The sequence below is a fragment of the Muscardinus avellanarius genome (genome assembly GCF_963383645.1).
Source record: "Muscardinus avellanarius genome assembly, chromosome: 11".
NCBI classification, from domain to species: Eukaryota; Metazoa; Chordata; class Mammalia; order Rodentia; family Gliridae; genus Muscardinus; species Muscardinus avellanarius.
This window is the reverse complement of record NC_137797.1, coordinates 102142882-102166977: the sequence shown is the minus strand read 5'-3', so window position 1 is coordinate 102166977 and position 24096 is coordinate 102142882. Positions and strand designations below refer to the sequence as shown.

The following is a 24096-nucleotide window of genomic DNA, read 5'->3' as shown; positions in this document are numbered from 1 at the left end:
TAATACAAAGAAGCTTAACTATCTGCAGAGAATTGCCTACTGAGATTTAAAAAAAAAAATAAGCTGAGTGTGGTGGCTCACGCTTGTAACTCCTACGTTTGGGAGGCTGAGACAGGAGGATAGTAGTTCACGGACAGCTTCCGCTATTTAGCGAACCTTTGCAACTCAATGAAACCCTGTTTCAAAATAAAGAATAAAAAAACAGGGCTGGGGGTGTCACTCAGACCTATAATGCCCTTGGGTTCTATCCCAGTACTGAAAAATAAAAAGAAAGAACAAAAAAAAGAAAGAAAAGAAAGAAAGAAAATATAACACTTTGAACCTAAAGGAGAGTACAGGAAGGAGGAATGATTTGGAAGGAAGGGCTACTCCCCAAAGAAGGGTTTTCAACCCCCCTGCGGCCAGTGTCTCTGGGTCTCCCTGGGACAGAGCAGGCCCACAGTCATGGGGCTGAGACTGATCTCAGCCAGTGAGTGACCAGCAGGAAGACCCGCGGTTAGCGGCTACAGGATGGGGAACAATACCTGAGATTGCCAACAAAACTTTATTGGAGGGTGGATACCACAGGATATCCTGTGGGCGTGCAGCTAGCAGCCCCTCCATGATTAAAAAAAAAAAGAAAGAGAAAGAGAAGAATGCAGGAAGAGAAAAATATAACAGAAATAGGAGTGTCTTGTTCGTAGAGTTAGTTGGCAGAGGATTACTCAAAAGCTTTGGTAAAAGCATTTGGAAAGAACTTGCTGGCCCTGTTGTTGAATCTCTTATTTTTTTTTTACTTAAAGCTTTATGCATTAGCTCTCTTGCCTTTGATATGACTATAATTGTATCTACCTTATAGAGCTTTTTTAAGTAATAAATAAATTAATGCTTAAGGATCCTTAAAGCTTAACCTTTTGTGTGTGTGTGTGGTACTGGAATGGAACCCATAGGGCCTTCTACCTCCGGGCTACACTCCCAGACCTATTTTATATTTTATTTGGAAACAGGGTCTTAAGCTAGGCGAGACTGGCTTTGAACCTGTGCGATCCTCCTGTCTCAGCCTCCCAAGCGCGGGGATTACAAGCGTGCGCCACCACGCCCGGCTTCAAGCTTAACCATTTTAAGTTCGCAAAATATGTTATCACTTCACATTTTGCTTCCTGAAATATTTAACAATACCCAAGGGAAAATAAAATTCTTTTCACTCATAAGTGCCTATTATTTTATAAATAAGTATCTATTATTTTAATAAACTTTTCCATGCATCAAAATACAATCTAATTCAACTTAATTAATTTGTACATCAAAGTCATGTGCATATTAAAATAGCATATTGACAAATTCAATGCCTGCCATATATAGACAATAAAAAGGGTAATTTTATTATTTATTTATTTATTTATTTATTTATTTATTTATTTATTTTTGGTGTTACTGGGGTTCCTGGAAACCCTTCTACCTCTGGGTTACACTCCCAGACCTATTTTTATATTTTTTTTTATTTGGAAACAGGGTCTCCTAAGCCAGCGCGCGGCTGGCTTGAAACCTGCGCGATCCTCCTGTCTCCGCCTCCCGAGCGCGGGGATGACAAGCGTGCCCACCACGCCCGGCTCCAAAAGATTTTTACAGTGTTCTAGAAAATGAACTGAGTCAATTATCCTTTTTCTCCCAAAATCAGTATCTCAGTTCATTTGACTCTGCTAGTCAAAAAAAAAAAAAAAATGGTACTAGAACGGAATAGATACTTCTCAAAAGGAGAAATACAATTGGCTGAGAAATATATGAAGAAAGGCTCAGCATCACTAGCCATCAGGGAAATGTGAATCAAAAGTACACTGAGATTCCACTTAACTCCAGGCTGAATATTTTCTAGATTGCTGTACTTGTTTCCTTTTAGTGATAAATTTTGTCTGATAATGGTATTTTCCTCCCTTATCTCACTCTATACAGCAAGGGGACTCTGCGGCACCTTCTATACAATTTTTACTTTTATACGCTGTTCTACTTCCACCTCTTTGACATATATATCGGTTCTCATTTTTCTCCGTGTCTTTTAATTACTTCATTGCTCATGGAAAATTTCAGGACGTACCCTTCATTCCCATGTCTTTTATCAACTCAAATGCATTTTCAGACAAGTCAAGATTATAAAATTTTAGCCGGGCGTGGTGTCGCACGCTTGTGATCCCAGCATTCGGGACTGAGACAGGAGGATCTGGATTCACGGACAGCCTCGGCTACTTTGGGAGGCCCTCGGCAACTCAGTGAGACCCTGTTTCAAAACAAAGAATAAAAAATAGCGCTGGTGGTGTAGCTCGGAGGTAGAATGCTCCTGGTTCCACTCCCAGTACTGAAAAAAAAATTATAAAAATTTTAGGCCAGTTGAAGTAACTCACATCTGTCATCCCAGGGCTTGGGAGGCTTATAAAGACCCTCAGCAACTTAATAAGACTCTATTTCAAAATTAAAAGAAAAAAAAAATATATATATATTGCTAGGGGGGGTGGTTCAGAGGCAGAATGCCCCGGGTTTCATCGCAAGTATCACACACACACACACAAAGAGAGAGAGAGAGAGAGAGAGAGAGAGAGAGAGAGAGAGAGAGAGAGAGAGAGAGAGAGAGAGAGAGAAAGAGAGAGAGAGAGATAGAGAGAGAGAGAGAGAGAGAGAGAGAGAGAGAGAGAGAGAGAGAGAGAGAGAGAAAAGAAAACAGCCATAACCACACAGTTCTGTTTTCATTTCTTGGTAATGTCCGGGAAACATCTCTGGCAAGCAGTTTGGGTGTCACAGCTCAAAGTGAGAAGTGAGAATCCTGCCACAACTTTTTGTTTGTTTGTTTGTTTGTGGTTTCTTTTTGCAATAGTGGTGATGGAACCCAGGGGCATTGTGCCTCCAAGCTACACCCTCAGCCCTATTTTTTAGTTAGTTTATTTATTTATTTATTTATTTATTTATTTATTATGTATTTATTTTGGTGGTCCTGGGGGTGGAACCCAGTGGCTTTTCTACCTCTGGGCTATACTCCCAGACCTATTTTATATTTTATTTGGAAACAGGGTCTCACTAAGTTGTTGAGAGCCTAAGTAGCTGAGGCTGGCTTCGAACCGGTGTGATCCTCCTGTCTCAGTCTCCCAAGCGCTGGGATTACAAGTGTGCGCCACCGCGCCCGGTTTTCAGTCTTTCTGTTTTTGAATCAGGGTCTCACCGAGTTGCCAAGGGCCTCAATAAGTAGCTGAAGCTGTCCACAAACTGTGATTCTCCAGTCTCTGCCTCCCGAATACCGGGATTACAAGCGTGCGCCACCACACCTGGCTAGCCACAACTTTTCACTGCGGTCTTAGCACCTTCTCTAGGCACATGGGAAGGGCGTAGCACACCAACCCACGGCCCGCCTGAAGCTCTGACGCTCAGTGTCCAGGGTTATTTGGTTGTTCTCTACTAACAAATAATTGCTAAATGGTTCGTGGTGGTGGTGACTGCTCCCAAATACTTTGACACCAAGGCCATTTCCAAAGCTTAGTAACTATTCTTCTGCCGTAGTTGTAAGAGCTCAGATGAGCATAAAGCCTATATGTATTTTTTTTTTGTGGTCAAATTATTATTCCTGCATAGATCCATTTTTGTTGGTTTTATTCCATTTATAAGAAAGTGTTTCATTTGAGAGCTGAGACAGGAGGATCACAGTTCGCAGACAGCCTCAGCTACTTAGTGAGGCCCTTTGCAACTCAGTGAGACCCTGTTTCAAAATAAAGAATAAAAAATAGAGCTGGGGGTGTAGCTTGGAGGTAGAATGCCCCTGGGTTCTGTTCCCCGGTAACACACACACACACACACACACACACACACACACACAGTTTTCATCTTCCATGGACCACAGGTGTATAATCATCTTCTAAAGAAGCTCCAACTACATATTTTTAAAGGACCTTGAAGTTTGAGTAGTCTTAAATTCACAGAAAAGCTGCAAAGATACTACACAGAATTTTCATGTACCCCATAACTGATTCTTCTTGCTATTAATATTTTATATTAGTATGATAATATGTCAAACTAATGAACCGGTATTGGTAGATTATTACTAAAATACATTTTTTTTCAAATTTCCTAGGGTTTTTTTCCATCTTCTGGTTCTCCTTGTGTTCCACTGTCCCACTGAGATTAGCACGTTACGTTTAGTTTAGTTGTTGACTCTCTTTGCTTAGTTTAGTTGTTGAATGCTGTTGAATCTCCTTTGGTCCGGAACAGTTTTCTTATCATATTTTTAGTGTGATAGAAATATGAGTAGGTCAAATCAGAACATTTGTGGATTTTATTTATTTATTTATTTATTGACAGTACTGGGGATGGAACCCCAGGGCATTCTACCTTTGAGCTATACCCCCAGCCTATTTTTTATTCTTTATTTTGAAACCGGGTCTCACTGAGTTGCAGAGGCCTCACTAAGTAGCTGAGGCTGTCCACGAACCTGGATCCTCCTGTCTCAGCCTACCAAATGCTGGGATTACAAGCGTGCGCCACCACGCCTGGCTTGTGAATTTTTTTTTAAATGGAAAGATTTTAAAATACTTTCCTTTAGGCACATATTTTAAGAAAAATGGAATAAGTTTATGGGTCAATCTGAGCTCTAATGTCTACTGATCATTTCTTTACCAAATTAAAACTGCCTAAATCATTTATTTTGTGACTGCTTGATAAATTAAAATTTTATACAATAAATAAATAAATAAATAAAATTAGAACATTAAGATAAGTGACTATGTTGCAAATCTGGCTTGGGGTTTGGTGCTATTGTTCTTTGGAATAAAGAAGGAGTCATATAAAGAGTGACATGTATAAGGAAAAAGGAAAAAAGAACAGGGATGAGACTGAGACCCCCCCCCAACATGAATGAATATTGACGACACACTGGTGATGATTTAAGATCAGTGAATGGTGGCTTACCATGGAATCGCTTATTTTGTATACATTTTCATCTTTTAGTTAAAGACATATGTATGTATAGGTAACATGTATGTGCGTGTATGTTTCTGTGTGTATGACACATATCTCCCTACAGTTATAGTCTACATGGTGTGACTCAACAGCACGTGCACAGGGTGACTGGATTTATTTGCTTTTATTCTCCATTTTTACACAGTTCTTAACAACCCTATTTTGCACAGCTTTTTCACGTTTGATGAAGAGATTTGCAGTCTCACCCTATGTTTCTCAAAACTCGGTGCCACTTCTTATCACTAGCATCATCATTTTTAAGCATCATCATGTTGTCAGGACCTAAGAGTTACCCAGAAGTGGGCGCCACACTTCATTCACTAAATTAGCAGAAGCCTCCCTATAGTGATGGGGCGGAAGGACTGTGGTCTGCACCACGTTTCATTCACAGGAAGGTGAGATTAGAAGAAAACGTCTCATATCTTCCTCAGAGATCAAAAATAAGTGGGCAACTTGACTTTCAGTTCTAAATCAAGAGCACAGGACCTGGCAAAACTTTCCAGTTCCATAGAGGACTTTTATCCTTAAGAACCGGGATCTTCGTTCTCTGATCAGGTGTGTGTGTGTGTGTGTGTGTGTGTGTGTGTGTGTGTGTGTAACAACTATCATTTAAGAGACGAGAAGTTGTATTTCAAGCTTAAGAAAGGTTCTTACATTATTGGCACTTATAAAAGTTCTAAAAAATTAATAGTTCTATTAATAGAATCATTCTAATTATTTCTTACATAACTAGAAATTCTGAGGGCGGGAAATGCTTATCACGGCTGAAGTATATTCTTCGTCATAGTTCCCCGTGGTACGTAATTAGGATGTACTTGTTAAAGCGTCAGATATTATAGCATCGCCATAGCTTCTTATGAGAAGCCTTTTCTTAAGCAGAACTAGAAGGATGGATCTTAATGCTTAGGATCAAAAGGACTGAGTTTCAACCAGAATTCTAATGCGAGTTTTCTAGCGTGGCGGAAGACAGCTTCTGTGGTACAAAGCTTTGCATGCAAAAATGAAGGAAGTCATATCCATTTCTACCAACTGTCACGATCAAACACGGATAGCTTTTATTTGTAAAATCTAAGCATCATGCATATTCGTTAAAAAGCTATTTTCTCCTGGGAGCCCTGCTAGACACTGTAAAATGTTACTAGCTAAACGTCTATGAAATAATGCGCATTAGTAATGGTTGTGGTAACACATGATTGATGTTGATGATGATTACCTGGATAAAAGCAAATTAGAGCATAGCAGGAAGGCACCCAACAAAAATTCCTATGTCTTACATGAGTTTGCCTTACAAATAAATCAATTATCACCCTTAAAAAAACCCTGAAAACAGAAAAGTACATGTTGTTGACCAATATCACGGATGCCAACTATTTTGATTAAATTAAATCTTAACATAAGTGACTTTAAAACGACCATTAGAGTTTAGAACATTTGTTTAACCAGGTGAGATATATAAAATTGATTTTACCTGGCTTTCTGTGAATTATTATTTTCATTCTCTCTTTTTTAAGCTCTGCCTAAGGGGAACTTTTTTTTTCTCTGTATATTTCTTGTCCAATCAAAATGTTTCTTCTCACCCCAAAGATAAAAAAGCAGAAAAAACAGAAGTGCTGAACTTTCGTTTCATTCAGGAATCCCTTGTGAAGACGTGAGACCCTTTGAAGCAGACGCCCCATCACCGTCACACGATGGGATTGATTCGTGATCGGAGATGCCACCAGGGTGCGGGTAGGCACTCCCCCTGTGACCCAGAGATCTGTTTCTGTATAGTTTTTGATACCTAGAATCTTATTTTAAATGAAATATTAAAAAACGTGTAAAGTTCTCCCTTCCTATATTTAATATCTACCTATAGCTTGATATGGTGAACTGGCAATTAGATTTGGAGTCGGAAGAGTTGATTTGGAATCAGTTTTACCACTCTCTAGATTTGAGTTGGGCAGTATAGCCTCTATGTGCTTTTATTTTTAATTTTTCTCCTCGAATAGAGAAGACATACCATGTTTACCTTAATAGAATTCTAGAATATTCAAACGAAGTGACATAATTTGAAGGTACAACTTATTTAAGTGTTATAAATTATTCATGATTAGTAACATTATGTTGAATAATCAATGTGACTTTGGCCGTCTCTAACATTCAGTTATTTCATTCAATCTTGATAATTGAATTATATATGCAAACAATGTTAAACTCTGTTAGATAAACTGACTTAAAGTTTATATAAATGACAATGAGCATTATAATATCAGTTAGAAAAGGCTTTTCAGTACTCAGCAAATAGTTAATATTTCAAGAAGAGAGCAAAATTTTTTACTTGTTTTGTTCAGAGGCAACATTGTTTATTTGTCTTTATCCTAAAATTTTATATCCTACTATTTCAGTCTTTCTATGGTTTTTATTATAAAGAAATTAGACAAACTAATAATTATTAAATATTTGCATGCGACTGACATTATTGACCCTAAATCAATCATATTTCGTTTAATTTTAAAGTATCTCTAATTTTTATTGGTGTATGATAGTCATACATCTTAATGGGGTACAATATGGTGGAGGCATACATGCACACATCACTCATTTGGCCCTTTTCCAAGTCCCACTCCATTCCCTCCTCCTCCTTCCTTCTCATTTTTAGCTTAGTGGTTGACTTTGATTTGTTTGTGAATGTCCATCATGGACATTAGGGAGTTTCCCTCTTCCCCTGCCATGCCCTCAGTTCGGTCGCCTTATTTGCTCATCGGTAGTTTCTCCTTCTTCCTCTAGAGTTCCTCCTATGACCCATTTTCTTCCTAGTTACCGTAAATTGGGGAGCATCTGATTTTTTACTTTTTGTGACTGACTAATCTCAGCTAATGTGCTCCAGTTCCATCCATTTTCCTACAAATGACTTAATTTTGTTTTTCTTTTGGCCAAGTAAAATTCCCTTGTGTACATATCTCATGGTTTTGTAATCTCTAATGGACTGTCTCCTTCCTCCCTCCTTTTCTTTCTCTTTCTTTCTTTCTTTCTTTCTTTCTTTCTTTCTTTCTTTCTTTCTTTTGCTTTCTTATTTTGTGCGTTGGGAAACTGGGGTGCAAAAGTAAAGGATTGTAGTTATCTAGATAGGAAAATCTGGATGTATAACGTAAAAACATGTCTATCTCTCTCCACTCTTGTTTTCCCCACTTTATATAATGTCTATTTTAATGTTTGATTTCTTGATAAGTAATGAATTAACTCATTTTAAAGCCCATGGGATCTTGCCAAGAATATTTTGTTGTTGAATTAGTATAACTTTATCTATACAACAAAGCAAAATATCACAATGAGGAAGAAATATAAAGCAAAAGTCAATCCATGCTGTACTTTACAAAGGATGTCTGTGGGCAGTGTAGTCAAGGCAATGATACATTTAATTTTTTCTTTTTAAATTCCTAAGCCGGGCGTGGTGGCGTATGCTTGTCATCTCAGTACTTGGGAGGCTGAGGCAGCAGGTTCGAAGCCAGCCTCGGCTACTTAGTGAGGCTCTCAGAAACTTAGTGAGACCCTGTTTCCAAATGAAAATATAAAACAGGTCTGGGGGTATAGCCCAGAGGTAGAAAGCCCCTGGGTTCCATCCTCAGCATCAAAAAACTAAACAGAACAAAACCCTAAGTGGTAGAAAGGCCACGGCTCATACTGGTTTGAATTTTTTTTCTCCAGAAATGAGTGACTGTCACAATTATAAACCTGAACCAGCAAAGCGTGAAACTTCTAAACAAGGGCAAAAGCGAAGATCTACAATAATAACAAACATATGGAGAAAAAACTGTGAGTCCCAAATCTTACCTGTCCTCTCTCGCGGAACTGAGGGAGCTTTATGAACAACGTTCCTGCGTCAGTGGCCGGTGCCCATTTATCTTACCTTCCTGAGACAAACAGAAATGGCATTCACGCTAATAGAACGCTAAGATATGTAATGAGATTGGGAGAAACTATTGTTTAGAATGTCTTCATACTTTGAATATGATGAGGTTATTTAGAATAATGATAATTGAGACAAGACTCTGAAGCTCAGTAACTACTTTTAAAGAGGGGTAATTAGAAATAGAAAACAGAAGACAAATTGTTTTTTAAGTCTCCAGAGTTAAGTCCTTAAATATTATAAAAACAAAAATTTGACTATACTTTACAGAAATATTTTTATTAGTTCAGAAGATAAGTACTCAAATGTACATATAAGTGTACTAGACTATTATTGATATTAGATATTAGAAATAGTTATACAAAAGCAAAAAATCAACAAATCGCTTTCACCTGTGGATTTTTATAAAAACTAGGAGATAAAATTCATAAAAATATAAGTATAAAAATCAACTTGCATACAAGCAAGAACATTAAAAATTGGAAATAAATTCTTAACAAATAACAAGATGTTAAAATGATTATAATAGGAATACAAATGTACTATATGTGGTAATCAAAAGAGAAAGATTACATGATCATATCCATAAGACTGAAATGACATTGGATAAAAATTAATGTAAATTCTTAACTAAAAAGATCTTAATTTAAAAATTTTCAAGAATATAAATACTGTTCTTTATCTTACAGATATTAACATCACTAAATTTACTGTTAAATGATGTGGGCATTTCCTTTATAGTTAGAAAAAGACGAATATTTTTTGCTATTATTATTGTTGCTTAATATTGATTGTTTTTTTTTAATACTAAATGATTAACCAAAAAGGGCAAAAACTAATTGCTATAAAACAAGAATTAAAAGAAAAAATTAAAATAATTGCAAAATATGTGGTTTCAAATCTCTTAAAACTCACAAATGTATAGGCCCTACATACTATAAAAAGTAAAAAATTTGCTATCAAGACTGGATTGAAAATTAAGATATAAGTATCAAGCTGGGCGTGGTGGCGCATGCTTGTAATCCCAATGCTTGGGAGGCTGAGACAGGAGGATCACAAGTTGGCAGCCAGCCTCAGCTACTTAGTGAGGTCTTCTACAACTTAGTGAGACCATGTTTCAAAATAAAGAATACAAAATAGGGTTGGAGTACAAAAGAGTACAAAATAGGGTTCAGAGGTAGAATGCTTCTGGAATCTGTCTCCAGTATCACACACACACACACACACACACACACACACACACACACACACACACACATCAATTGTCTTTCTAACTACAAATATGAGGAAATTGTGATGAAGGAAAATGTCATGTTTTATCATTGGAAATGAGAAAAAAAAGTAGAAAAACTTTTTTATATTAAAAACCTAGAAATTAACTTACTAATTTAAATTTCTACTGATGAACATAAATATTCATAATGGAACTAGAATACATTCAGGGATAAAAGATGGCAATTTTGCAGACAAATTATCTTGGTATATCTGTGCATTCATTGTGATTCTTTTGGAAAGCTGGGATGCACCACATTTTTAGAAATAGCATGTTCCTGAAAAGCTCATTTTAAAGCTTAGATGGTGTTGTGGTCCACTCATGTAACACTAGCACTTAGAAGACAAACAGGAAGGTCTTAGATTTGTGGTTAGTCTTAGTACCTCTACAGATCCTCAGCCGCCTAGCAAGACCCTGTTTCAAAAACTAGTAACAGGAGCCGGGCGTGGTGGTGCACGCTTGTAATCCCAGCCCTTGGGAGGCTGAGACAGGAGGATCGCACAGGTTCGAAACCAGCCTCAGCTACTTAGTGAGGCTCTCAGCAACTTAGTGAGACCCTGTTTCCAAGTAAAGTATAAAATATGTCTGGGAGTGTAGCCCGGAGGTAGAAAGGCCCTGGGTTCCACCCTTCCCATCACCCCACACAAAAAAAACTAATAACAGGAGCATTGCAGTTTGTGAACATCCTTGGCTGGTTGTTGTTGTTGTTGTTGTTTGGTGGTACTGGGGTTCCTGGAAGCCCTTCTACCTCCGGGCTACACTCCCAGACCTATTTTTACATTTTTATTTGGAAACAGGGTCTCCTAAGCCAGCGCGCGCGGCTGGCTTCGAACCTGCGCGGTCGGTCCTCCTCTCTGCCTCCCAAGCGCGGGGATTACAAGCGTGCGCCACCACACCCGGCCATCCTCGGCTGTTTTGAGGCCCTCCACAACTCAGTGAGACCCTGTTTCAAAATAAAGAATAAAAATAGGGCTGGGGGTTCAGCTCGAAGGTAGAATGCCCCTGGGTTCCATCCCCAGTACACAAGAAAAAAAATTACAAGCCATAAAAGAGAGTTTGCTTAAGTGAATCAGAGAAAAATTAACCATTTCAGCTTTCCAAATTCATCATAAAGTTAAACAAAAATAATATCTGAAATAAATGGTGTCATATTCTCAACCTAAAAAATAAGGAATAGCTAGTGACTCAATAAAAACAGGAAAAGTCCCAGAGAAATGAAATAAAACTTGGTGTAGCAAAGGATATTTTCACAACAGAAAAATTTCCTACCAAATTAATAATTAAGATATGTGAGCAGTATTTCCTACTGAGGAAGATGGAGCCTAACAGAATCGTATATTTATTTTTGTTATTTTGTAAATTGGTACAACCTTTTTTGACCTGGAATTTTCAATCCTTAGGAAAACTTAACATATACATGACCTTTGACTCAGCTATTGCCATAGCAGGAATTTTATCTAGAGAAGAACTCAAAAATACACATAGACTTATATAAAATGTATCATTATTTCTAAAAATAAAAGCTAACAATTTAAATATCCATTGGAATGAATCAAGTCTGTCAACAATTAGATTTTATCCAGATAGCAACAAAACATACTACAACTATTTATACAATGTTGTCATCTTTTAAGGTGAAATGTGGCATAATTATGAGAATATTATCATAAGTGAAAAAATTCATAATATCTTGTATATTTATAAATATATGCTTTTAAAACATGATTGCACCGTCTATATTAATTGTTGTACCTATGTAGAGAGATGGCTAGATAACTTGCAGAAAATTATGGAAGGAATATTACATTTTTTGCATTCTTATTTTTAATCATTTGCCAAGTACTTTTACTACCTGTTCTGAGAAAATATGCTAGCTCTACTCCCTTATAAAAAGCACTCTGATATTTATATTAAACACACAATACCTGGATCCTTTACCCCTTTTCTTTCTTTTCTTAATCTTCCTTTTCTTTTTCTTTCACAGTATCTCCATATTTTCTTGGCCGGTTTATTGCTATTTTGATGGCGCTACGTTTCATTGTTATGGTAACAATATGGACTCCTCTATTCATAAATTGTAAGTCATAACAGAGAAATAGTCTGCCATATTCTTGATCAAACAATTGAAATGCACTACTTTGATTAGTATTCAGAGGCATGGAAATATAAATCAGCAATGATAAACAAGTCTTCTCCTTGTATTTTTGTTAGTTTAGAAATTTGCCAATTGCTTTTGCTTGGACTAGAATTTATTAACTACATTTAATAATTATAATTATTTTGACAGCATTACACAACCAAGAACTTTCAATTCCCTCAAAAGGTGAGTGGATTATTTAAAATATTTTGAAGAACAAATTGCTTAGCTCTCTATATACTAGCGTGTAGTAGGGTATATAGCCAGTAGTATGAAAAGGAAGGAAAGAATTGAGTCTTGTCTACCTTTCATTGTAGCTTTATTTTCTTAAAACAATGGAGTGCTTGTAGAGAGTAGAAGATCCTTAGTTTGGGTGTCTCCCTTTATATAAAATGGCTTTGTGTATAACTAGAACGGTTTAGGGTTTTTTGTGGTTGTTGTTGTTATTTGTTTGGTACAGGGGATTGAACCCAGGGGTGTTCTCCCTCTGAGCTACACTCCCAGCCTGTTTTACTTTTTATTTTGAAATAGACTCTTGCTAGGTTGCTGTGAGTCTCACTAAATTGCTGAGGCTGGCCTCGCACCTGTGGTCCTCCTGTCCCAGCATCCCAAGTACTAGGATTACAGGAGTGCACCACCACACCCAGCTGGCTTAGTTGTATTTTAAATTTTGGAGCTGGAATAGGAAAAACATTTGACTTGTCCAGATAAAACCCGCTATAATGTAGTCTCTCTTTCCAGATGGTTACTGTGGCCCGTGTCCTGATACCTGGCTATGTTATAGAAACCATTGCTACCAATTTTTTAATGAGACCAAAACTTGGCACCAGAGCCAAGCTTCTTGTATGTCTCAAAATTCCAGCCTTCTGAAGATATACAACCAAGTGGAACAGGTTGAATTTTTGTTTTAATCACTCTTCCTAGACTTGATCCCAATGCCTGAAATAACTCATAGAACACGTACCTGGGGCTTTGCAGTAAGGTATTATAATACCCACCCTCAAATTGTTGCGCACTCAAGTGAAAGTGGTGTTTATGCTAAATAGCTGACAAAATACACTTTCCCCAAGCATGAGAAGAAATGACTAAGTGGTTATGGCCTTCGCTTATGAACATTCTGAGCACTGATTTTGTTTTTTTAATTGTTGTGTTTCAGTACTGAGCACTGATTTTATTTGGACTGATTTTATTTTTTTGATTGTTGTTTGTCAATACTGAACACTGATTTTATTTGGACTTTATTTGTGGCTTCAAACAGGATTTCTTTAAATTGGTGAAGTCTTATCATTGGATGGGTCTCACGAAACTGACAACCAACGGATCCTGGTTGTGGGAAGATGGCTCAATTCTCTCGCCCAACCAGTAAGTCTTGGGCTCAAAAGGCTTCTTTTTCCTTTTTCCTAAGTCATCATTGTGATCATTCATCTATTTCTCTTTTTGTTTTGAGGGGGAACAATCGTGGGCACTCCCATAGTCTAATATATTTGGACAAAAACATCCTTAGGGCCTAAATTTAGAAGAGTCTTGTTGAGTAGCCAATATGGGTACTAATGAGTAACAAAAAATTGTTTACTACATGCTAAGTATGGTACAGCGGAGACCTGATATCATGTCCATTTTACAGATTGGAGACTGAGGCAGAAAGGTTGAAATTAACATGTCATGTGTATTCCTGTTTGTATTTATTACTAAATTTGTTGAGATATAATTGCCATGTGATAAATTGCACCTAGGTAAAGTGGGCAATTTGATAATATTTGACAAATGTATACACTCAAAATCATTAACATGTCAGGTCAATTAGCATAGCCATATCCAAGTCAATGAACATATCCATCCCCTGCGAAAGTTTCTTCCCAAACCTCTACCATCCCTTCTGCATACCTCCTACTCCATAGACCTCTTTCTGTTTGTCAGCAGCTAATCTATTTTCTGTTACTCTGGAGTAATGTGTAGCTAATAGAATTTAATTGAAATACAGTCTTAAAATATATACTCATTTAACGAAGCTGCTCCTTTCCCTTTATTATTAATAGCATTTTCTCATACCTTTGCAAGTCACATATATCTATGCATATTCCCATTATACGTGTATAAAAGAGTCACAGGCAGCCGTGGAGGTGCACACCTGGGATTCCAGGACTTGGGAGGCTGAGACTGGATCAGCTACTTACTGAGACCCTTCGCAAGACTCTGTTTCCAAATAATATATTAAATAGGGCTGGAGGTGTAGCTCAGAGGTAGAACTCCCCTGGGTTCCATTCCCAGTACCAAGGGCGGGGTGGGGGGAGAATGGCAGAGGTCCAGACAAAATTATGCTCACACTTTTATTTTTTAATCTCTGTGCCCATTTTACCTTGGCACTCTCATCATACTTCTGCCAGGATTACACTGGATTATACTCGGTCACTTTTAACTATTTTTGTTTTTTCTGCTATTTTTTACACCCCAACCCTTTTTATTTTGAAACAAAATCTAAGTTGTTGAGAGCCTCGCTGAGTTGCTGAGACTGCTCTCGGACCTACGATCCTCCTGTCTCAGCCTCAGAGTACTTGGGTTATGGGCATGCACCACCAGGCCTGGCTGTTCATTTCTTTTTGGAGTAAAATACTGCAACTGTTCAATTCTAAATTGAGTTCTGAATTCGTTTCTAACTTAAATACTAGTTTTTCTAAAATATCTAAGTATGCATAAAGATTCCATTTCACTAGGCGCCTGTATAAAGGGGTCTTAACCTTCTGAATTTACTAATTTCCAGTGTATGAAAAATAGTGGCATGTAGCTTGTAATCCCAGCACTTGGGAGGCTGAGACAGGAGGATTGCACAAGTTTGAAGCCAGCCTCAGCTACTTAGTGAGGCCCTTTGCAACTCAGTGAGACTCTGTTTCAAAATAAATAATAAAAAATAGGGCTGGGGGTGTCGCTCAGAGTTAGGATGCCCCTGGGTTCCACCCCCAGTACTGCAAAAATAAATAAATACATAAATAAATAAATACATAAATAAATAAAAAGAGTGGCCTGTAATTCACAATGCCATGCAAATTTTGCTTTGATTAGCTGAGTTGACCATCTTTTGTATATTTGTGAATTAGAAGGGCCAGGCATGGTCCTGCAATCTGCAGTATCTTATAGGTTCCTACGCTTGGAGTCTTACGAATATTATTTCATTTTTATATGTCTGCATTCATGAAGTCATGAACGGTGCACGTAACTCTCTTTAATGCAGATTAACAATGGTGGAAATTTACAACGAATCCTGTGCTGTCTATAGCTCCAACTTCAGAGGCTACACGGAAAACTGCCTCAACCCCAACACCTACATCTGCATGCGACGGGCTGGGTAAAGAGCCAAGGGCCCGTCCCAGCAAAGGCCAGGAGCAGAGAGGAGCAGAGAGGGGCAGAGAGGGGCTCGTGGCAGCAGGAGCGGTACCAGCTAGGAGGAGAACAAAAACTCAGACCTCTTAGGTCTTCCTGGATGAGACCCTAGGACGATTCGGCTGCTGCAAGCGTCCAATATTCTGCAAGGCAAAAGAAGACAATTCAGAGGTCGTCAAAGCGTGGCCTCAGTTCCAAAGAGTAGGACCAACCTGGGGGGATAGTGAGACAGCAGCAGCCCTATAAAGCCCCAAAGTGCAACACCCCCGCCCAGCAAGCACACACCATAGAAAACGGATGGGTGCCGGCAGAGAGGCACAGGTGGGCAGTGCTGTGGCCGGCTCGGGGTGAGATGCTACTCCCAGGGGCTCCCCGGGGTCCCTGGAACGCAGAGGAGGAAGCCAGAGGATTGTTCTTGAACTTTGAGATCTCCGGGAGTTTGCCTTGTTGGTTTGGGGACCTATCATTCTTGTCTCATCCCCGTTTCTCCCTCTGGGGAATGCACATGTCTCTCCAGGACCCATCTTTTCACAAGTTCCTCACTGAGGTAGACTTTTCTGCTTGTCTTGGCCCTATCTGATTTAGATAATTATTAGGTAAGACTTTGGACATCACACCTCAGAGTGGATGCTGGAGGTGGTGAAGACTCTTGGGTTGTAGGGATGGAGTGTATGTATATGTATATCTTCTGCAAGTGAGAAGGGTACGATTTTATAGAATCAGTATTTATAGGCTGAATATCCATGTCCCTCCAAAATTCATATTTGAAATCCTAAGGCCCCAGATTCTGATAAAAAGCAGTAGGGCTTTAGGAAGTAATTTAGGTCACAAGGATAAACTCCTGGTTAAGTGGAATTAATGCCTTAAAAATAAGACTCCAGAGACCTTCCTAGCCATCTTTGTATCACAAGAGGAGAAAATAATTTAAATCTACAACCCACAGGAGAATTGTTCCCAGAACCCAACCTGATCCTGGATTTCTGGGCTCCCAAGATGCAATGAGTAAGTTCCACTTGTTCATAACTCACCTAGTCTATGTTACTTTGCTATAATAGCCCAAGTAAACCAAGACATGAGGGGAAAACAGCCCAACTTTATGTTTCATGGAAAATGTGTCATAATAATTTTGTATAATATATTGTAACTTAAGGAAAGTGTTACTAAACTGGCAAGGGGCTAAAAATGTGTGGAATATCAGATGTAGGTAAAAATTAAGGAAATTGTAACAGAAAAGCAACCACGGAAACTGGACTTTTATTCCGAGAGCTTATAATAGGTAAACTTGGGGGCCATTAGTTTCTGTTTTGACGGTAGTCATGGAGAAAAAAACACACACACAAGGTTAAGACTTCGGGACCACCTAACCTGGTAGACGAAAAGCAAATTCTCTGTTTAAAACTGGGATTCCCCCACGGGCTACAAGCGGATACAAAAAATGGCAAGTAAAACCCACACTTAAGGAAATAGTGACAAAGACTCTTGCTAGTCTTAACCTTTGTTGAGATGGAGAGGGCGACTGAAAACCCCCAGAAAACTTTGGTAACCAAGAATGAGCTCCCATTTATGTAGAGGCTCAAAGTCTGCCTAACAGAGAAGTCCAAAAGTGCTGCAATCAGAAAGTGGATCTGAAGTAGTTCCAGGTTAATAATAGTCTAAATACTAGTATTTTCAGTAGAAAAATAAATGATATTGGTTCTCAAAGACGTTTGACAGAAAATCTTTCAAATTCTCTGATTGAGATGATAAACATTACCCTGGAATGTATCATCACAACGCACCAGTACAAACACAGAAGAGAATTAAGGAAGAACTGATAAAAAGAAGAGTTTAAAAATTACAAAACAAGGCAGGCATGGTGGCCCACATTTGTAATCCCAGTATTTGGGAGGCTGAGACAGGAGGATCGCAGGTTCAAGGACAGCCTCAGCAAGTAGTGAGACTTGTGAACCTCATGAGACCTTGTTTCCAGATAAAAATAAAATAGGGATGAGGGTGTGGCTTGGAGTTAGAATGCCCCTGGATTCCAACCCCAGGACCAAAAAGTAAAAATTACAAAAGAGAGAAATGTGTGCCTTTGTGTGTTTGTGTGTTTGTGTGTGTATGTGTGTGTGTGTGAGAGAGAGAGAGATAAGAAGAGAGAAAGAGGAAGAGAGGAAGGGAAAGAAAGAAAGAATAAGAGATATGGTAAAAATATAACATGTAAGTAGTCCGGGCGAGGGATCTACAATTATCTTTTGTGCTAATTATCAGGCTTTTCCTAAGTCTTAAATTATGTCAAAATAAAGAGCTAAAATAATCAAACAAATTGTAGTCGTCTTTGAAGCTTGTTTTTTCTTACATATTGCATCCAATGCCAGCAAATTCAACCCTACACACACACACACACACACACACACACACACACACACACACACACAAACTCTCCTCCATTGCTATCAGGCCCATTGCTGTTGATGGATTCCCAATTTTATTTCTAGGGCATATTTTTATTTTACCTTAATCTTTGGAGCATACTTTTACTTGGCCTAAAATATGATTTGGACAATGAATTTTATCTGTCGAATTCCAGCATCTCTGGTTTCTACCTGGACTTCTTAATGACTGTCCTCTCTTTCTCTCACTCCTGTTCAGATGTTCTCTTCATTTTTGTTCTTAGCATTTTGACCAAGTTATGCCTGATTTTGCTTCTGTTTTGTTTTGGTTTGCTTTCTGTCTATTCTGTTCTCTTCTGAGTCTCTCTCCCTCCCCATTCTGTCTCTTAACTCTCATTCTGTAACTTCAGTTCCACATACATTTTCTCCTGGGTAACACACTTCCTTTATCCCCTTTCCGATGTCTATTTTCCTGCTTGCTTTTGTATATTTCAGTGCACACAGTTTTATAATGACTTGAGCTCACCCATAATGCTTTTTTTTGTTCCAGTCTTCTGTTTTATTTTTGTCACATTTTTTAATATTAGAAATTACAGCTTCTATGTTTTACAATGCTCATTTGGTTGTGTTTTGGAGATTCAATTTTTCTAGTGAAATTCTTAACTTTTATACCTATTTCATGCATGTTGTTAAAGAATCATTGAACACATTTATCATAGTTAAGGTCCTAGTCTGGTAACGCAAATAAGATCTTTTTTGTTCTCTTTTTCCTTGATTGTTAATAGTGTTTTCTTATATATTTGCAAATACATATATATATTCCCATTATGTCAGACACGTATAAAAGAATTACAGACAGCCATGGTGGCACACACCTGCAATCCCAGTACTTGGGAGGCTGAGACCGGAGGATCGCATTTATGACCAGCCTCAACAATTTTTAGTGAGGCCCTCTGCAACGTAGTGAGATTTTGTTTCCAAATAAAATATAAAGTAGGGCTGGGGGTGTAGCTCAGAGGTAGAATTCCCCTGGGTTCAATCTCAAGTACCAAGTGGAAGAAGAAAAAAAGAAAGAATGACAGAGGTTCAGACAAAATTTTCTTCAACAGAAAGAGCTCCTTCTCTTCATTTTCTTTTAATGGATAAGTAAGGGAAGTCACTTTAATAAGGGAATCTAATGAATTAAGAATTTTGGTTGCCCAAGCCCTGTGATATGTGGAAAATTCAGTTTTCCCTTTGACTTGATTTTTGTTTTAGTTACATAACATCTAACTATCCATAGCACCCAAATTTGACAAATGTCTTGAAAGTAATGACAGCCTTCTGTAAGGTCCTTCTCTTTTCCAGTGTTGTCATTATTTTATTTTGTGATCAATAAAATTTCCACTGGTTTCTGTCTCTGGGATCCAAGGCCTTTTCTCAAGGGTCAAACTAGATTTTTCTATTCTTTAGCCATTCTAAAGCTGCTGCCTCTGGCTGTGGCTTCATGGCCGGTCTCCACCTAAAATGTTCATAGACGGTTGGTTTTGGGTTTGTTTCATCTATAACCTTCCTGGAGCTAGTCTCTGATCCCTAAAAACTGGAGGACCCGGGGGAGGTTTCACTTTCTTAGTTCAGAGTCTTGTGTTCTGGCTTGTTGGTCTCTATTGTGTCTTGGAGTTAGCAAATGGCTCGTGGGAAAAGTGAGGCTTTGAGGATGCTCAACTCTCCAGTGTGGCATTGGTCCACATAAGCGATAAAGCCTCCCCAGTTTCTGTAACAGTGAGAGTCTGGTATCACTGATCAAAAGGTGTTACGTGCTTCTCAATGTCATGGGCTGCATGGTAGAAGCTTGCTTTATTTTTCGTTTTATTTCTATTCTTCATGTTTGTGGGTTTTTTTTCGTTTTTATTTTTTATTTTTATTTTTTGGCTGTACTGGGGATGGAACCCAGGGGCATTCTACCTCTGAGCTACCTGCCTCAGCCCTATTTTTTATTCTTTATTTTGAAACAGGGTCTCACTGAGTTGCAAAGGGCCTCAGTAAGTAGCTGAGGCTGTAGATGAACCCGGATCCTCCTGTCTCGGCCTCCCAAGTACTGGAATTACAGGCGTGGGCCACCATGCCTGGTTTCTATTTTTAAAGTTGAAAGCATATATTGTCTACCTGTGTCCTTGGTGAGTTCTCAGCTTCTCCTTATCTCTGTCTGCTAGAAGTTGTTTACTATATTGAAAACCTGTTTTATAATAAAGAAAAGAAAGACACAGGAATATAATATTTTAGAAGTATGGAGGTTTGGGGAGCTGTAACTGTTTTCTGTTATTAGTAACTAATGTCAGGTTACTACAGCTTGCTTTTTATCTTTTAACTTTCTAAACTATTATGAGAGTCTGTGTAATTCTTTTTCTAAGTGTAGGCATCTCTGTTTTAACATTCAGGCTAAGAAGCCAACTTTTATTTTTTATTTTTTATTTTTGGTGGTACTGGGGTTCCTGGAAGCCCTTCTACCTCCGGGCTACACTCCCAGACATATTTTTATATTTTTATTTGGAAACAGAGTCTCTTAAGCCAGAGCAAGCGGCTGGCTTCGAACCTGCGAACCTGCGCAATCCTCCTGTCTCCGCCTCCCAAGCGCGGGGATTACAAGCGCGCACCACCACGCTCGGCAAGAAGCCAACTTTTAGCTGACCAAGGTCAACCTTGGCTGCAGCACTTGGTTGACAGCTTAGAGACAGAGAAAAGGATTTTATTGTTCTGCCTCAGTATGAAAACTTGTTCTTAGTAGAAATGACTACTGCCCTTCTTAGCCATCAACACAGGCTCCATCCCCATTGGTTTCTCCTTCCCTAAATGAAGGTCCTCTGCTTGGCTGAAACCTTCCACAAAAACCAGTAAGGCCCACACCAGCAGTCACAGATTGCTGACTCGCTGGTCCTACCCTGGAATTATAGTAATGTACTTATAAACCATAGACATCTATACTTTCAAAATGCACTTTAAAAACATTAGCACGCACTCTCTTTCTGATTTGATTTTCCATTGCCCTGTTTTATCTGCATGCAGAAATGGGACCCATTGATTCCCCACTGTATGTTTCAGACATTCACCTTTGTCTCACTAGGGATATTTTTAGATGCTAATTTAAAATGTGCGGCAAGTATGCATTATTGATTCTACCATATAAAACAAAAATGTTATAGGTGTCTGACACTTTTTGTCAGTGGCTCCTCATCCTCAGATAGAATCCATGAAACTGGTGAGGATTTCTGGGGAGGCGAAATAGTAGGATGTCTTGACCTACCTTGTCCTCTTCCGTGAGAAAACTTATTTTACTTGTTATTGTGCATTTATTAACGTGATTACTTTTATTCATGCCTGGTTTCCCCTTTCGTGTGTAAGCTCTGTGAAAGAGTAAACAGCCCTATGATCTGTTCAGTTGGGCATCTTCAGCACTTAAACTTTAGTGATCGATGGCGGAAAACAAGTCTTGCTGAACGAGTTAAATTTCTGTGGGGACCACTCATTTTCACACTCTGGACAACTTACGTTTCCATATCTTCTTGATCTCTAGGACCTTTTCTAAACCACCATTTTCTCTTTTACTTAAGATGTAAATTTTCTTTGAGGTTTGTTTTATCAGGCAATGTTATCTTTTCACCCTGACCATTGATTCTTGTCATAGATGACCATAACAGGCAAAGAAGGACTAGTGTTTTATACAAGCCTAGACAGGAGGATGCAACCTGGATGATGACATTTATATTGAAAGTATTGGAAGATCGGGAAATCTCAAAACTGGATTCACAAGGGCTTTTGTCCTGGTAATTTTCTTCATATTTCTTATTTTCTGTCATCATTGTTTACTTATTTATCCAATTATACATTAAGAATTGAGGAAAAATAAGCGGAATTCAGTGTTTCATGATACCTATTTTTATCAAGTAAATGTTTCACAAAGTTGAAGTCATCCCACTGAAAAATTTCAAGTTACTAAAATTGTTTTCTTTCTGATATTTTTGTGTAATCTGAATGTGTTGCGTTTTAGATACAGTGGCCATTCCTTCAGCAACTTTCCAATCGCTTTGCCATATTTCATTTATTATTAACATTCTCTGCTCTGGGGAGTTGAAGCCAGAAGAGAAAATACCTCCCATTAAATGCTGAGTTTACTTCTTAATGCAAATTGTGTTTTTAAAATCCATTATATTTGATATAATTAATAACAGATGTGCTTTTATCTGAATAGTTGAGGAAAGCCACTTAAATGCTACTGAATTACACATTCAAATTTCCAGTCAAATTGAAAAGATTTGCTGGGCGTGGTGGCACACACCTATCATTTTAATACTTAGGAGGCTGAGACAGGAGAATCACAGGTTTACAGCCAAGCCTTAGCACCTTACTGAGGTCCTCCATAACTTGGTGAGACCCTGTTTCACAATTTAAAAATAAAATATGGCTAGTGGTATAGCTCAGAGTTAGAAGGCCCCCTGGGATCACCCTGAGTAACACACACACACACACACACACACACACACACACACACACGCGCGCGCGCGCACACACACTTCCATAATTACAATATAGAAAGCATTTTAGAAGAATATAAAACTTTAGTGATGGCTGTAATACTTAACACTCGATATTTATGAAGCATGGTCTTTTCTGCACCATCTCTCTTTAATATTCAACCTTTTTAATCTAAACCTGTACAACAGGAGCACAGGCGCTTTGAAGAACAGTAGCCGTGTCTTCTGTGCCGATACCAGTTGTCTGAACAAATAGCACATTTTTTAACTGTGTAGAGAAAAACAAACAAAATATAACGGAGTGCCTTCCACCGATGCCAATTTACGTCCAGTAAGTTGTTCTGCTAACAATGTGAGCAAGTCTTTCAGCACTAAAGGAAGATTTTTAAAAGGCATTTCTCATAAAAGATAAGATGTATGAAAATGCTTAATAACACCATATGCTGGGGGAACTGGCATCATTTGTTATGTCTGGTAGCAACCATGTCTAGTTCTATGGCAAGAATATTATAGTTGGTCAAAAAACTGAATTGAGCTGGGTGTGGTAGCATCCACCTGGAATCCCAGTGTTCAGAAGGCTGAGACATCCATCCAACAGACAACTGAGATTGGTTATCTGTGGAGATTCATTATTTATGTTAGTCTTTTACCTATCTCTAAATTGTATTGTTTGCCTTTATTGTTGTTAATTTTTAGGATTTCTAGTTGGAATATTAATATACCTTCAGATATAGCATTTGGAAATATTTTATCCCATTCTATCATTAACTTTTAACTCTGTTTACATTGTCTATGGATATACAATATTTTTTTATTTTTTAGGGAGTTTGTATACTCTTCTGTTGCCTGTGCCATTGAAATCATATCCAAGAAATCACTGCCAATTTCAATGTTGCTAGGTTTTATGACCCAGATTTTCTTCTAAAAGTTTATAGTCTTAAGATTTATATTTAGGTCTTTTAGCTATTTTGAGTTAATACTTGTATATGGGATTAGGTAAGGGTCCAATTTTATTCTTTTCCATGTAATTATTATTTTTCAACAATATTTAGTTAAAAATTATTATTTCCACCACCAAATGTTTGTGGAAACCTTGTCAAAAATAACTTGATAATATAGGGAAGAATTTAGCTCTAGGCTTGTATTTAACTCCAATGGTTTATATATCTGCCTTTAGAACAGTACTACACTGTTTCAATTATTGTAGCTTTATATGGTTTGAAATCAGAAAATATATATCTTCTAGCTTTGTTCTTTTTCAAGATCGTTTTGGGTATCTAGAATCCATATTCCATATTAGGATAGATTTTTTTTCTGAAAAATAAATATATAAATATATGATAGTTTCACCTAAAATAAATAGAAAAAATATTCTCTGGTAAGAAAGAAAGCAAAAAGAAATATTGAAATGTTATCTTTAAGTCATCAAAAGCTTGGTATCAGACAAATGAAACTGTTATGTGAGATTATCATTTTTAATTTTGGATAAATTGCTATAATACTAGATGTCAACCACTAAGCCAAGCATGGGAAGGAGGGATGGGGAGGGAATGGGGTGGGGATCGGGTGGGGGC

The 24096-nt window shown here is 38.0% G+C and overlaps 1 protein-coding gene across 1 annotated transcript; it reads left to right on the top strand.

The window, feature by feature from the left end:
• Window positions 1-6659: 6659 nt before the first annotated feature.
• On the top strand, window positions 6660-15611 carry KLRK1 (killer cell lectin like receptor K1; the record flags this gene model as incomplete). The annotated part of the gene is made up of 7 exons (XM_080705020.1): window positions 6660-6699; window positions 8656-8763; window positions 12115-12207; window positions 12418-12453; window positions 13009-13160; window positions 13526-13629; window positions 15494-15611. 7 exons carry the CDS (start codon window positions 6660-6662, stop codon window positions 15609-15611), a joined length of 651 nt encoding a protein of 216 aa, XP_080561146.1.
• Between the last annotated feature and the right edge of the window lie 8485 nt (window positions 15612-24096).